General features: G+C 39.0%; 2 protein-coding genes across 6 annotated transcripts in view; one reads left to right on the top strand and one right to left on the bottom strand.

Moving 5' to 3' along the window:
- Window positions 1-9,747, top strand: part of PPP2R3A (protein phosphatase 2 regulatory subunit B''alpha) — a 148,370-nt gene extending 138,623 nt beyond the window's left edge. For all 5 annotated transcript variants that reach the window (XM_032488015.1, XM_032487996.1, XM_032488003.1 and 2 more), the window contains one exon: window positions 7,159-9,747. In XM_032488015.1, coding sequence (XP_032343906.1) covers window positions 7,159-7,285 — 127 coding nt within the window. In that variant the 3' untranslated portion in view covers window positions 7,286-9,747. The remainder of the gene's footprint in view (window positions 1-7,158) is intronic.
- A 1,436-nt stretch (window positions 9,748-11,183) lies between these two features.
- Window positions 11,184-16,622, bottom strand: part of MSL2 (MSL complex subunit 2) — a 29,812-nt gene continuing 24,373 nt past the window's right edge. Inside the window, exon 2 of the mRNA XM_006182814.3 lies at window positions 11,184-14,556. Within this exon, the coding sequence (XP_006182876.1) occupies window positions 12,965-14,556 (1,592 nt within the window). The 3' untranslated portion in view covers window positions 11,184-12,964. The remainder of the gene's footprint in view (window positions 14,557-16,622) is intronic.

Genomic DNA, 16,622 nt, shown 5'->3' with positions numbered 1-16,622 from the left:
AGGGAGGAAGAATGGGTAGTACCACGGAAAGGCAGAGGCTTAGGAGCCAGACAGATCTGGCTCTGCCTGCCACTCGCCAGCTGGGCAGGTTATCTGACTCCTGAGGCTCAGGTTCAGAAGATACCAGCAGCTACCTTCCAAGCTTGTGAGAACCTCATACACATAAACACCTGGCACGTAGGAGACACCTGACCAATCGTAACTATTACTGAAAGGTTAAAAGCCCAGAATTTGGAGTTAGACAGATTTATTAAATTCAAATCCTTGCTCTATCACTTAGGCGTGCAAGCCTCAGTGGGGACACGCCTGCCACACGGCCCTCTTTAAGGATTAAATAAAACAATGTATATATTATATTTTGCCCTTAGGCATAGTGCCTGTGTGATCAATCAACAATGGCTGTTATTACTACCACGGCTGTGATCCTGGCCACATTACATAACCTCTCTGAACTAGAATTCAGTCAGGTGTAACATTAGCATTCCACTGCCGACCTCGTCCCCTTCATTCCCAGAACACAGAACAAGGCACACAGTTGGCACACAGTACATATCGGCTGCGTGAACAACAGGACTGTTCTCAGAACTAGAGATAATGTATATAATGTATCTGACAGCGTCTGGCATGTAAGTTCTGGGGACAGTGGACCCATTGGTGATTCCACTGGAACATGGGCTCCTTTAGGGCAAAAGCACCATGTTTTACTCATCTGGTAACCCCAGCACCTGGCAGACTGTCGGGGATGTGACCTCAGAAGATATTTACTGAGTGGCACAGAAGGCAGCAATAATGCAGAAGCTACCCTCACTACAAGGATAACTGCAGGAGCCCAGACAGCTTGACCCTCCAAAAACAACTTGAAATTCTCCATCTACTTTACCATCTAACATTATAGGTCGCCTTTGGGCAGTGCCTGTACCAGCTGATTCAAGGTAATGCTTTCAATAAGTAACCTAGTAATTAAAAATAATAGGTAACCTAGGAATGACTCCATATTTCAGTGATGTGAAAGAGGGCCGAGGGTACAGGAATGAGGCTGCAAACATCGTGAATTATTCCATCTAGCACACAACACGATCACAGCATACAACAGCGTTTTGTATAAATTCAGCCAAGCTAATGAATGGTCACAGGGGAAACCAGAAAGCCAGGGTACCAGTTACATAAACTTGTTCAACTAAATGTGTCACCTATATGGAGATAACAGGTTATGACACCAGATTTGTTTGAATTAACATTCTTACGATTTCTTCAGTAAGCTTAAAATGCCACAAAAATTGTTAAAAGCTGGCTAAAAGGTACTCCATGTTGCTTTCTTAAACTGAGACCTGCAATAATCAGAAACAAGCTTTTCTGCCAATTTGGCAAATACTTGATTGCCTCAGATTTTTAGTTAAAAGTCTCACATTATCTTAAAAATACTTTCTTACAGGATATTCTGGTATTTCACCAATAGCTTTACATTTGATTAACCTAGATTAAGCACAATTTTCTTTTTTATTCTGAGTCTTTATCTGATTAGTAAAGATAGGCTTGCTGCAGAAAATGGAAAATATAAAGATATTAAAATCACCCTTGGTTCAGTCATCCAGGTATAACCATTATTTACACTTCGGTATATTTCCTTTTGATGCTTAATGTTACTAGTGTGTTCAAAAACATGACTTATAATGGTGCAGGGTATTCTCTCAAGCAGTAACACATCCATTTTCCCTGTCATTAGACATTTACATAATTTAGAAGAACTGTTTTCTACTGAATGTTTTTAAAGGTGGCTTTTCCTTTTTTTTTTTTCTTAAGTGAAAGCAGGTTTATTTAGAGAGATACACACTCCACAGAGTGGGGTCTGTCTCAGAAGGGAAAACGGCTTAGGAGATAGACACTCCATACACAGAATGTGGGCCATCTCAGAAAGGCAAGAGGGAGAGAGATGGAGAGGTGTGGGGGTGTTTAGTTTAAAGTAAAAGTAGATCCACACTCCATAGACAGAGTGCGGGCCGTCTCAGAATGCAGGAGAGCGAGCGACCCCCTTTATTTATATTAAATATAAACATACATTGAATTAGCCTTTGTAAGAGTTCTACCATTTACTTCAATCAGCACTGGAAAAAATAAGACACTGCAGGCAAAGAAGGCCACCCAAAACCCACTGGAGTGATCTTCCAGAATGTACGCTAGTGAGAGTCAAGTCTGGAGTAAAGGCTTGTGAGGAGCTAAATGTCTTCAGTGAAGTGGGGAAGTTCAGCAAAGGAGCAGCAGTAATGAAGGTGGGGAACACGTGTGTATGCTGGGGCATGAATTATAATCTTACAAGTAGAATAGTTGAGTCATTATTTTAATAATGGTCAGTAAATAGTCTTTATTTGAACCTAAAGTTAATATATTTTAATTTTTCTGCATTCAACAAATCAATGCCCAATTTTAATTTACTTCAATAGATATTCACTGGTACCTACTTTGCCAGACACTGTGGTTGGTAATAAAAATGAATTAAACCCTGTCCCTCCCTTCAAGTTCATAATCAGAATATACCTAACCCAAATTTTTATACTATCTACATCCAAAACAGTAGCAGTGAACACAGATGGCTCACGACCCTAGAACTACAAGAGGCCCTCAGCCATCAGAAATGAAATGTGATCAAGTTTCTGAGGCAGGAGAGTAGGTGGTACATATTTGGAAACTTTAACAAAAATTGAAGCAAAAGATTTTTCTAGTCATTGAATGGATCAAAAAAGAAATTCTTGGGGGGCGGAGGGTGGGAAGGGATAGACTGGGATTTCAGAATTGTAGAATAGACTACACTGTATAGCACAGGGAAATATACACAAAATGTTATGATAACTCACAGAGGAAAAAATGTGACAATGCGTGTGTATATGTCCATGAATAACTGAAAAATTGTGCTGAACACTGGAATTTGACACAACATTGTAAAATGATTAGAAATCAATAAAAAATTAAAAAAAAATTCTTTGAACCGAGTATTTCAGTTAGTCCATTTTATACAAATGGCTTGAAATAGCTGTTCTTAAAACTATAAAGGTAAAATTCATCCTTTCCTATTTCGGAAGCATTATAGACTACAAATCAGAGAACTGTTTTAACATTTTATTCTATGCTTATAGCCACCATATATCTTAGATTTCCTCAGACAAGCCCTGAAACAAACACTCTATCCCTTTGCCCCTGTAAATAGTGAGAATCCCAAAAGTAAAATCATGCCGCAGTTCCCAGACAGGACCCTGAAACTGCACACAAATCCCTTTTCAGACCACATATTTCTGCTAACTCCAGCTATCATACTTCCGTCCCGGGAATCTGCAGAACTAGCCTTAATTCTTTTGCCCAAAATTTGCTCATCTGAAAGGGGAAACTGACTTAGGGAAACATATTGCCTGTCATAGTGCTAGCAAAAATACATGAACTATTGTTTTTTCCCTATGTTAACAATACTGTTAACTACTAAGGTAAAGAATTTGTTCTCAGTTTGATCCATAGAGTTTCTTAATAAACTGTGAACACTGAGTTCTGCTTTAATTGACTCCTGTACTCACTTAAAAGTGGCCAATTAACATAAAATGATCTTCATTTGATCCCAGAGGAATCCCAATGACCTTCAAGTAAATCTGAAAGTGGTCATTTAGAAGGAATCAGTAAACACTCTCTCACCCTCAGGAATTCTTGGAGAACAGGATAAAGATTACGGTTCTCACAGTTCTGACTTCAGTGACCTCAAGATGACTTCCACGTTCTCACCACTTTACTAACCCCAGCCTTCCCCAACGACTCCACCCATCGTTTTGCAGGAGCATTAGGGCATCATCTTTCATTCAGCATGACCTTTAAAGCACCTGGTGCCAGACACTGTACTACAACCCAAGGAAAACAGTGAGTTACAAGATGGACATACTACAGCTGAGTGGGGATGACAGACATTTAATTATATAATTATGGAAAAAATTCACAGGGTAAACTGATAATGGAGAGAGGCTTGCAACTTAGGGTGCTGAGGGAAGAATTTCATGAGGAGGTGATGAGAACCTATAAGTTGAGAAGGAAACAGGCAAAAAGCAGGGAGCAAAAAAATGTTCTAGACAGAGAGAAAACTATGTGCCACGGCATTGAGGAAGGAAACTCTGTTAAGTGTGTTAAAAGGCCAGTGTCACTGGAGTATGGTAAGCAACAGAGGGAAATGTGGCTGGTAAGATGAGCAGGGGCCAGACCATGCCGGCCTAGGGAAGCTATTGAAGAATTAAGCAAGGAAGTACTGTCACCCCACTTGGATTTCTTGAAGATTGCTCTGCTAGACTGGTAGAGGTGTAAGAGGAGAGGCCAGGAGTCATCCATAAGGAAGCCATTACAGGCGTCTAAATAAGAGATGGTGGTAGCCAAGGTCCTGGGAATCGGGAACCTTTTAAGTGACATCTCAGACTAAAAGATGAGCGCAAGGTAACCAAAGGGAGAAGGGTACTGCAGGCCACTGGAAAACACTTAGCAGCATCAGGTCCCACGACCACAACCCGCTCTGACACTGTAAACAGTCTGGCATGGCCGTAGCAGAGGGTGTGCGACAGGAGCAGAGGCAGGAAGGCTAGCGGGTGAAAACCACTGCGGGGACCCGAGCAGGAAAGCAGAGTGCCCCGAACTTAGTCCGCGGCGATGAAGACACCACTGCGTCCATGTGGTGCTGAGCATGGTGGGAGAGCCTGGCTGGATTTGAAGAGGGGAGGGGAGAGAAAAAGGGAACTTGGAATAACTTTGGCTTACGGCTTTGAGTGGGCAGATCATGGTGTTCACTACAACAGGGAGAGCCAGGGGCGTGGGAAGGACGGGCCCCGGTTTGTACATGCTGCCACACTGGAGGAGCCACACAGACAGCTGGATACGTGGCATCTCCAGCTTAGAAAGAGGCTGAGGTTGGACATGTACACTGAGAAACCACAGGTGAACAAGTGGTGGATAAAATCATGAGAAAGACTGATTGCTCAAGGAAGCACAAAATGAAGGAAGTTAGTCCAGAACTCTGGGACGCACTGACACTGAAGGGGCAAGACTTAGAGCAGGGTTTCTCAAAAACAGCACTGATTGTCTTAAGCTGGGTAATTCTGTTGTGAGGCATTGTCTAGCACATTGTAGGATGTTTAGCAACATTTCTGGACTCTACCCACTAGATGCCAATAGGACCGACCCAGTTCTGACAGTCAAGTATGTCTCCAAAAAACATGTGTCTCTCCAGACATTGCCAAATGTCCCCATCAGCGGCCCTGGGGGGATGACCCCCAGTTGAGAACTACTGAATTAGGGTAAGAGGAGTCACCGCGACACTGACAAAAGGACACTGACAAGGTTTTGAATAAACTCCTTCAATCCATAAGATTCCTCCAAAGTTTCTGTGTATATTACTGCTCTTAGTCCCTTGAAAGTACAGAATAAATGCAGGTGACATTCCACTACATCCAACCCATTGGGCATGGAATATTTTTAAGTACAAGAATGGATCATATCCATTGTTAGAAGTCCATTTGTGGTATGAAGTTACAGTGGGGGGAAAATATGTATTCTTTTGTAAAAACAAAAATTCTATTCACAGGTTACACAAAAAATGTGACCCTGCCTCCCAGTATAGGATTAGTTTTCACCATTCTGCTTCAGTAAGCCCCTGCACTGTTCCATCATGAGAATAGTACCTTATATTTTCCAAGAGTTTCTGATTTATAGGCCCTGTCACCTAATCTCCATTCAACCCTTATAAGGGGAAGGAAATGCTAATAGTGGAGGAAACTGATGCAGAGGGGTTAAGTAACAAGCCCAATGTCACCAAACTGACACAAAGTGACCAAACTGAGATTAGAACCCGACTTTGGACTCCAAAGCCTATGCTCTGAGGCTAAACCACTTAACCACTATCCAGATGGCCTCCATTAATGGCTACAAGTGCTGTGAGGAAGGGGGTGGGTTCAGTCTTTTTCACCATTGTATTCCTAGCATTTGGCTCATGCTTAGCAACAGTAGCTCAAATATTTACTGAATGAGTCTCAGTTCAAACTTAACTCTTTAACTTATTCCCTGATCTGCATTGAGAGCTCGAAGACAGCAAGTTAGGTCACCAAGAGGAAGAAAATGTCTTCCACTCTGGCAGGAAATAAGCAGCCAGTGTCTGACACTGCATTTCCAGAATTAACTTTTGAGAATTTTTTTGCCCAGAGATGGAGGCTGTACCATCAACCCTGCTTCACTTCCATTAAAGCAAAGAGAGGAGGGGAGAGTAGAAACTAAAGTTAAGTATGGAATATTTTTGCAAAAGGACAGTTGTAAATAATTCCTGATAGAATCATAAACTAGAAAGTTTTCCAAATATCAAATCGGCTTAATACAAATTTAACATTCTCTACCCTCTATGAATAGTTGCCACCTACTGGGTATTCCTGCCTCAGCACAGTTTTCCTTACTAGCCAGTCTTGGTACCTTTTTGATAAAAGGCCTTTATGTCCAGAAATTTCTGCACAGATGAAGCCATCATTCCCACGAAGTAAAATGTTTTGTCATTCCTGCCTAAAGCCATCCTTAGCCGTAGCCTGGAGGGCATGGAACTCAGGGGATACAAATAACCTCTGCAGGGGGCATGAGCAGAGGGAATAGGCTATGGAATTCTGCAAAGAATGGAAGGAAAACCATGAATGGGCTTTGGTTTGCTGTGTGTACACAGATGTATGTACATCTTAAATGTACTCCTTGGAATTCACGGAAGCTATAAAGCAGTCTGAGAGGTGAGAAAGTCCCTCACTTTGCGTGGAAGCCACTTCATGAAAGCATTCATGTAAAGCTCATACTTTCCGGACCTCATACCCTCCCTAACCTAGCATCATCCATCATGCTCTCATTCCCATCAAGGCCCCTACGGAAGGCTTGATACAGTAGCACATTTTCAACATACTCTTAATGTTAACCTGAGCTTTAAGGAACAAGGAGAATGTGTTTTCTCTTCCAGAGCACTGTCTCCTCCAGGGCGGCTCAGCTGTTCTCAGCTGCCATTTAGCACCTCAGGGTACTTTGGCAAGTTGGTCTTCAGTCTCTAGTTTGCCATACTGACTTCTACCCAAACATTAAAACTTCTTTAAAAAAAATCAGTAACTCACTTTTGCTTTGTTCTTTCAGCTCCTTTGAAGATTATGAAACAGAGGAACCTGCCTCTCCCTCTGAAATTGGAAACAAAGGCAATAAAATAGTAACCTCAAGCCTTCCAGAGAAGAGTGGCAAGCTTCAGTCAGTGGATGAAGGATAGCTGCCGACGTCTACGTGAAAGGGAGATGCGTACTTTAAGTGTTTTTTTTTTTTCTTGTGAAGAGATGCTCTAGTTTGCAAACTGCTTTTTAAAGACTTTGATTTCTGCAAATGTGTATCTGCAGTAGGCACTTTTAAACGTTTTTGAGCAATAGCTCTGGATACACATACTCAATTTGGGAGACTCCTCCAATTTGCCTCAAACCTCTTACAGAGCTTTTCCTCAGAAGCAAATTTGTTTCTATCACCAGTCTGTGAATCAGCACTCTTCACCCCTGAATGTACCAAGGATCTCTTGGGGACAGTGCCAAGCACAGTTCTCTGCACAAAAGCAGGAGTTGCCTCTGTTGTCCAGCATCCCTGAGGCCCATCAGGGCTCCCATGGAGCCCAGAAGAAACCTTCACTTGCAGAAAACTTGAGTCAGAAAATTCTGGAACTTGAAAAAGCAGTCAGGGCCTCCAGAACTGAATTAGCCCTGGTAATAAAAGCACTGCCAAAACATCTCAGAGACTTCTCTTAATTATATGTGTACTGGAGTTCAAAGATCTTGAACTTACTTGGTTTAATGTAATTTCACAATGACCTGCCAAACTGCTAGTCACTTTACATCCTCAGGTATTGTAACCACTAGGCCTTCCAACCTTGCTGGCAAGCTCTAAATAATCTTTCCTCATCCTTACTGTGGCTCTTATATAAAATCTGAAGAAAAACTTAATTGAAGACAAGTACAGAATTTGACTCAGACTTTGTTTCCTTTTAACTCATCTAACATTTGTAGAGACTTACTGAATGATTTATTAATCTCCAAATTAGCTGATATCCCATCTACACTTCCTATCAGGCCTACTTGAAGATCTAAATATATATGAAAATTCCTAACTAGACATACTCCTTTTATCACTGAATCTTAGAGAAGGCTAACAGGGAAGTCCTCAATATAAACATTTTCTTTGCTTCACGTTGAAAACAAACTACTCGAAATATTGCATCGACCTAAGTATTTATCACAAAAATGGATGAGAACGGTGATGGCACCCATTTAAACAAAAAAAAAGCTATTTCATTTTTACTACAGTGGTCATTATAGAATACATTTTTCAGCAAGCCACAATCCACCAAAATCCTGCAATATCCTTGAAGATAAAATTGAAAATAAACTATTTTAAAAAGATGGGAATTTCTGATAGTATAAGAAACCCCCAAGAAACTTTTCAATATCCACCTGTCAAAGTCATCAAGTTTTCCCCTGGATTTTTTGTTTTAACCACAAGTCCTGAATGTCAGAATAGCTCCCTTTCTATCCCACATTGGTTCCCTTGCTGGTGTGAAGGCCAAACTCTGAAATAATCAAACCTTGGGCTACAGTAGGCAAAAAGTAGAGAAAAAGAGAATTTCGAAAATGCACCAACAACTGATAGTTACTGAGTCAGCGATCCTTCCTGTCTGCGTCCTCCCAGTTTCCTGTTACTTTACCTTCATGATCAGAACTGATCCTCCATTTAACTGTTACAGAAAGTGGTAACTATTAAACTTAGTTTCTGATAGTTCACAAAAGAATAAAAGCTTAAACATGACTACATATTTAGGAAACAATACATGCAATAACCAAAACACTGGTAAATCATTAGGATTAAAAGTATTTATGTGGTACATGAAATCTATCCCATCCAACCTTTACCAGGGAAGGGAAGCTATTTTTTCTTAAATTTCAGATTAAAAATACTAAAAAGGTAATTTTTTTTAGAAGCCAGGTATGGTTTAAATGTTTTATTAGCCATAATGATCTAAACTATTTCTAAGACTCAGCAAAATTCAATTTCTCAGTTTGTATTTTGGCTTTTTACATGGCTTTACTTTGTTTCTCTCTACCAAAGTCCTCTCGCTTTTCACTTTGGTCAGTATTTGGATTCAAAAGTCTAATTACAAAAGTACAGCTACCAATACCATTCCATTTAAGATAGGGCTCTTAATTTAGGTTACCCAAAGAATCAGATTTTCAGACATAAGAATGTGTTTCATTGTATTCCCTTCTTAGAACTGAATGTAAGAAATGTAAATTCTGAGGAAAGATAGCATGTAATTGACTTTCTGGTAACGATCATGCTGAATATAATCATTACTACCCAAATGGAAATTTCAAGTTGTTACAATATCCCAGGCTCCGTGATAAAAGTTGAGGGTTATGATCTTAATGCTAGTCAAAGAAAAATTGGTTTCACAGCATAACATTAATTGCTAAGGTAATCAAACTAATAAAATTCTGTGTATTTTCCCTGCATCTTATCTATGTCATTGTGTACTGTTCAGACTGTTTATAAAACTCTAGATTGATCAAATGAGATAAGTCATTTGCTCGACTTTTGGAAATGTTACGGTGTGTTTGGGTGGAGAAGCCTGCATGATTTAACTATTTGTTTTTCCCTTTTTGCAAAACTAAATAAAGACAAATTGTCAAATATGAATCAGCGCTCACTAAGATAAGCACTACACACTTCTGGCTATAAGCACACTTGCAATTCATTTTTATGTTTGAAAGAGTAGCACTGTAAACAAGCTTGAGTTTCAAAGAGAGTAACTCTTTGAACCCCCAACAAGACTTTATAAAGAAAGATCTGGAAGAATAACACCTCATACTGAGCAGTGATTTCCTCTGAGGATGGGAATTTGGGGATTTGGGTTTGGGAATGAGAGGTTCACAGGGATCAAAGGAGACTTTAGCCTTATGAATAATATATTCTTTTAAAAGAATGTGTATTTGCTATTTGGGTATCTAAAACTTAATTTTTAAAAAAGGAGACAAAATACCACCCATGCATTAGATTCTAATACTGTACTTCGAACTTAATATTTTCTAAAGCATTTTATATTTGTTGCCTACAATATGGGAAAGGAAATTTTATTTTTCATCTGTTGTAAAATTTTAGCTTTCCTTCAGCAAGGCCTCCATAGAGTTGTCTTAAGAGAACTAAGAGCACAGTCAAGGAACTCTTTATCCTAGGACCGTATCAGACCTCTGCTTGGAGGTACAGACCTACGGAAAATCAAAAAGATACACTGTCAGCTCTAAAACTTCTGTCACCTAAGGTGATGATCATTGGATCATTTATGTTCATTAGAAGGACTCAAAAGAACAAGTTAAATGCTGTTATTGCTTTGGTGGTTTCAAATCCTGCTGAAGTAAACCCAGTTACTTCAGTAATAATTTTTCAGTCATCCTTTGTTAGCCACTGGTCAGCATTCCTAAAATAACTCATGGTATAAAGACAGACAATGTAGAAATCAAGGCACTGTAATTAATTACTCTTCCCCAAATGTATATAATATAGGCCATTCAGAGCATGCTATCCCGAACTCCTCAGTATTCTACAACATAGAATTAGAAAACTAACATTTATTGATAGATTTAAGGTGTAATACAGGTTTCCAAAAGTGTGGCAGTGAGAATACCAGCATAAAAAAGAGAAACTTGTGCTAAAAACAACCTGAATTCACCATTGGCAATATTACATAACAATCAAGGCCCTCACATACTAATGATTTCCACTTTGTCTATATTGCCAACCTCCCATGCATCAAAAAAAACACAAAACTAACATTATCAAACTTGGGAAGCAATAAAGTACTTTCGGAATTTTAAGATCATAATATTAGGAGAGTTTGGGAGATTTGCAAAATATACCCTAATCATCCATGTGTACAATCTCATTTCTAGTCATTTTTGCAGTGATCATTAGTAAATAAAGAACAGATTTACAAGATTATAGCAGGGCATCTGAGTTCAACACAAAACTGTTACAAACTTTAGGCGAATACATGTTTCATAAGACACTGCTAACACTTAGAGGAATTAAATAAAATTCCAAAACTTGGAAAGCAAATAAAGACAAGACAACTAAGAAGCATTTTCCACCATTTACTCTTGTTATCAAAAATAGTTCAACTCTTCTTGCAAAACAAAAACAAAATAGTACATACTGGACACATACATCACATTTTTCTTCCTATGGCTTTAGCCCACCCCCACCCCACCAAGAGAGACCAAAAAAAAAAAAAAAAAAAAAAAAAAAAGCCCAACAACAACAACGAAAACAACTCTACCTGACCACATTCACAGAAAATGACACCAAGATACACTACAAAACAGAAGGAGGTGTCATCTGCTCTGTGTCGAAAGGTTTCTTCTCCATGTCTTGTACTAGGTGAGTAACCATCATTGAACATGCTGTGTGCCAAATCAAAACAACTTCAACATATGTCAGATCTCAGGAGAGATGGTGAACGTAGTAGAAACTGAAATTTTTCCAGCAGTATTTTTTTCTTTAAATAAGCACTGTCAAAGCAGCAACTCTTCTTTTAAATCATAAGGTCATTTCTTTACAACAACCTAGTCAGTCCTTGTTTTATCTGGGCTGTGCTCTTTCAAGCAACTGACTAGATTTCCCTTCAACAGAATGTTTGTGACTCACTTGTCTTCCCCATAAAAATTACAGGGAAGAAGTGCATTTAAACTGAAACGGTTTTGTGCTTTACATGCAAAAGAGTATTCTAAAGAAAATCCTCCTAGCCTCAAACCTACTTAAATGCACAGGCTTCATAAAAGGCATTTTTATTAGACCTCCATAAAGAAGCCTCCACAACAAATAGCACCCTAAAAAAAAAGAAAAGAAAAAACAGCATATTCAAAATAAAATCTGTGGCAAACCATTAGAGGAAACAAAAAATCAAAGAAGTGGCCAATAGCAATAGGTATAATGCATAAATCTGGATAAGTTTTGGAGCATCATTCCAAAATTTTAAATAAATTCCAATTTCTAAGTAAAACATTTTTTATAATTTTTAAAAAATTCTGTCATATACTATAGTCTAAATTCAATTATCTTCAGAATAAAACTGCTCTTCTCCACTTCATTTATCTAATTAGAACATTGCTCAAAGTGATGGAAGCATTTAGTTTTTTTTTCCTAGAAAGGAGTCAGACTTAACTAAAAATGGGCATCAACTCAGAAGTTCTGCGGCATAAACAGCTAAACATCTGCAGTCTGACAGAATTTCAGTTTGTTCACTTTTTAAAAGACAGATTTCTTCAACATTCTAATGAGGGGCAAATTTTCTTTCATAATACTGCTGATTTAAGAACTGCTACATACACCAGTAGCCAATTTTCATGATCAGAAATGGTATTATGTCACCACAAAGGTTGAGCTGGACACATGAGCTTTTCAACAGGAGAAACATCAGTGGCAATGTGAAGGTAGCACTGAGGCTCCTGAACAAACTAATGGCTACTTTTTCAGAAAATACGAGCACAATCTTTATGGACTGACTAGATACCACTTCCTTACATTTAATCATAAACTTTGATTATGCACAAAGCATGACCATAAACAATGAGGTTAATGTTATTCTCCTTGCCAAAGTTCATTTTGTATAAATCAGTTGCATCAGCATTTGTTCTCAAACTATGAGGTTCTGTAAGAACTAAGGACATATAGTTGTAGGGTTACTCCTCCATTATCTGCAAACTATTTCCCCGACACTAACACATATAACTTAGCAATGAAAACACTTGATACAAGTGATCTATATGCAGGAGCTCCGGCAAGTTAAACCAACAAAACCATAGCTGCCGTAAAACTGTAGCTATTTCCCTACCAGAGGTAGGTTTAAAGACCCACTGATTTAACAGTCGAATCTCATGTCTATAGCTTCATCCAAACTTTTATCATCATGTGTACTGGCAGCTAAAAACGTCGTTACTGGGGACCCTGTGACATTAATTACACTGGTGCTGGTACTAGCATTGCGCACAGCGATGCTAGTCACATTAATGCCCAAAGTGAGCCTGGTCTGCTCCAAGGCCTTTTCTGGCACGGCAAATGCCTCCAGCTTCTTCTCCCCATTGGCCATATAGGAGTTTTGGCAGCCACGACATATACAATCTAAGCAGGCTTTGCGGTTAGAGTAGCAGGGGCAGCGCTGGCCACGGCAGGTAAGAACACTTGGATTCTGAGTAGCACGCCCACATTTACACCCTTTCTTTTCCTGGGGTTTTTTATACACAGTCTTGGTAGGACTTCCTGGCATAAAATGATGACTAGGAATCTTTTCCTTTACTGTCTTGTCTTTTTTAAGAATACCTGGCTTGGTTTTAGAGTGAGATTTCTTGGATCCATGTTCATGACTCTTTTTCATGCTTTTAGTAGATAAAAGTACAGTTTTGCTGATTTTGGGTGTCGTGCCTCCATTGGGAACAGTTGCTATAGGCTGAAGAGAAATTTTGCTCTCTCGTTTCACTGTCACAGGAGCAGATGCCCCCAACGTTGGGCCTCGGATAATGGTAGAAATTGGAAGTGGCTGAACTTTCTCACTGTCACTTTCTGATCTGGATCGTTTTCTATTCAATTTTGCTACTTTCGGAGTTGCTGCTGTACATGATAACCCATGAAGTGCAGGACTGGTAGACATAAAAACGTTATGGCTAAGAGACTGGGAAGAGAGCTGCAGAAAAGGTCCATTGGATACAGTGGCCTCCAGGTTGGGCTGCAAATTAGGACAACAAACTTCTGTATTTGAAACAGTTTCTAAGCTGCGGAGTACTTCCTCAACACTCAGTAACAGAGAGTCACCAGGTTTTATATCTTCACTGAAACTGCAGATATCAATGCCTGTGGAGCATAAGTCAGTGGCTACCGTGTCACAGACAGGTGGCAAACTGTCAGACAGATCCTCAGTTTTTATGTCAACAGTGTTACATACATCAATCGTATTTGGATGTTCAGGTGAAGGAATATTTATACCAAATCTATCTATTGAAAGCCCATTGTAAGTAGGCAAACCATTGATAACAGAACTGCCAATAGCAATGCTGAGGGTGCTTTCAGATATTGGAGATAAACTTGCTTGAGGATCAGTTGTGGGTTCTGAGGTTGAAGGTAAAGGGGAATGTGTCAAACACAAAGTAAAGGATGAATCTGAGGGTTTTTCCGTCTCCTCACAAAACAATGATCCATCATTAAGCAAAGCCAGAATATCAGAAGAACAGTCGACTGCTTCTATTATATCCCGTGCCAATGTAGTCTGTGTTATATATTCACATAGTTTTTTGTAGCAGTTCACTAGGATGCTTAACTGCTTGTTTTCCTCAAACTGCTCATAGTCTTTACACCAGCTACATGAAGGTTTCATCATCATTTTCTTGCCTTTACAACTTTTGCAGACATAGTGTTGGCAGGTGGAGTTGGTGGGTGCAATAGGATCTTGTAGCAAATGTCCTAAGAGGGAAAAGAGGAGGAAAGCAAAGATTTTAGTAAAATAAATTCATAATTTCATACACTAAAGTTGAGATTATAGGTAATCTATTAAAGTTAAGATGGGTTAAACTCACCAGACCAGATAATAAAACATGAATCTTATAGGAAACAGAAAAATACTCAGTAGCTCATTTCACTTCCGTGCCATATTCCCTATTTCTTTATCTCAAACACAATCTTCCTCGAGTCTGTGTTTCTCTCCTAAAACAGTATGTTCTGGTCCACTTTCTTATTCTCTTCTCCAAAGGCTAAAAAGAGGTGGAGGTCAGTCATCAAAAACACAAACTAGGCCTAAAACACATGGAACCTCAACTTAACACAACATGATAATGCTGCAACATATTGAACAAAATTGTACTGACTGTTAGACACTGGAAAAAAAAAAAAAAATGACTGAGAGAGATTTAGTCCCTGTCCCCATTAAACATCAATTGAGGGCATTAATAACTCAGTACAAAGGCATCTTCACAGAAAAAAGTACAATTTCAAACCATTTACTGTATATATGTACTAATCATAAACTAAGGAAAGATCAATATGTAGTTATGATGAAAAAGAACTATGTTCATTTATTAAAAAAGGAAATACTACTAAACTCAAATTCTTTCAGAGGAAATCAAAATATAATGACAATCAAAAAAGAATTATGTTTAAGTGTATCAAAAGAACAACAACAACAAAAAAAAAAAAACGGCATAATACTGGACTCAAATTCTTCTGACAGAATACAAAATGACCATGGTCATAAAACACAAGTGTCCTAATTATAGCAATACAGTGTAACAGTGAAAATGATCCCCTAACTTGACATAACTCCTAAATTATAAACGATCTATATACATGAAACAGAAAAGGGAAAGCAACTAGATCCACGTCTACCCTTATTCCTCAAAGAAGCAACTGCTCCTTGGTTCTCAATGCAGAATAAATAGTAATTAACTAAGCGTAGCACCTATTTTCTCATATATATTACGTAATTTAAGACTCAGGCACGTGAGAGAAAGTACTTCTGGCTATAATGAAATCAGCAAATCCTCTCCTAATAAAGCAACTGTAAACCTGAAAATTTTTGAAAGAGAGTCCTTTTCACAACCAAAGACACAAAACCATCCGAGAAGCATTTATGTCTAAAAAACAGAATTTCAGGTAAGGACACTGTGGGGACCTGTGGTGTTCTGCTCTGGCGCTGCTCAGTACTCCCCTACCATCCAGCTCCATCAGCGTTACCCTGGTGAGGACTAGAAGCTGCTGTGATGGAAGAGGGCTCATTCCATTTAGCACAACAGATGATGCACAAGCCGAGAAGCATTAGCATTGGAAGTGACTTCACAGAAGCTGGCCAGATGGGGAGAACAAACAGCTCAGCTCTTACTAGCTCTGACAAGCTCAGGTTAGACAGAGAGGCCTCAAACAAGATGACAATTTTCCCCCACGTTGACCTATAAATTCGATGTAATCCCTATGAGAATCTCAGGTGGCTTTTTCTAAGAAATTGACAGAATGATTCTAAAATTCATATGGAATCAGAGAGGACCTGAGATAGCCAGAACAATTCTGAAAAAGAACAAAGAAGTTGGATGGTGTACAGTACCAAATTTTAAAATCTTTAAAGTCACAGTAATCAAGACAGTGTTGCAATGGCAAAAGGATAGGTATACAAATCAGTGGAACAGACAGAAGTGTACATTTACGGTCAAGTGATCTGCTGACAAGATGGTCAGATGATTCAATAGGGGAAAAGAGGGTATTTTCACACATTGTGCAAGACAATTCAACATCCAAATGCCAAAAAATAAACTTAGATCCTTACCTCACAACATACACAAATACTCAAAATGGATCACAGACACATAAATGTTAACTGCTAAAATTCTAGAAGAAAACTCAGCAAAAAAACCTCATAACTTTGGGTTGGGCACAGTATTAAGATGTGTTATCAAATGCACAAAAGGGGAAAAAATTGTCAAGTGATTTCACAAAATAAGAAACTTGTGCTTCAAAAGTCACCATTAAGAAAATGAGAAGAT

This window comes from Camelus ferus, chromosome 1 (assembly GCF_009834535.1).
Source record: "Camelus ferus isolate YT-003-E chromosome 1, BCGSAC_Cfer_1.0, whole genome shotgun sequence".
NCBI classification, from domain to species: domain Eukaryota; kingdom Metazoa; phylum Chordata; class Mammalia; order Artiodactyla; family Camelidae; genus Camelus; species Camelus ferus.
The sequence above is the reverse complement of the archived record's forward strand: the minus strand, read 5'-3'. Positions and strand labels throughout refer to the sequence as shown.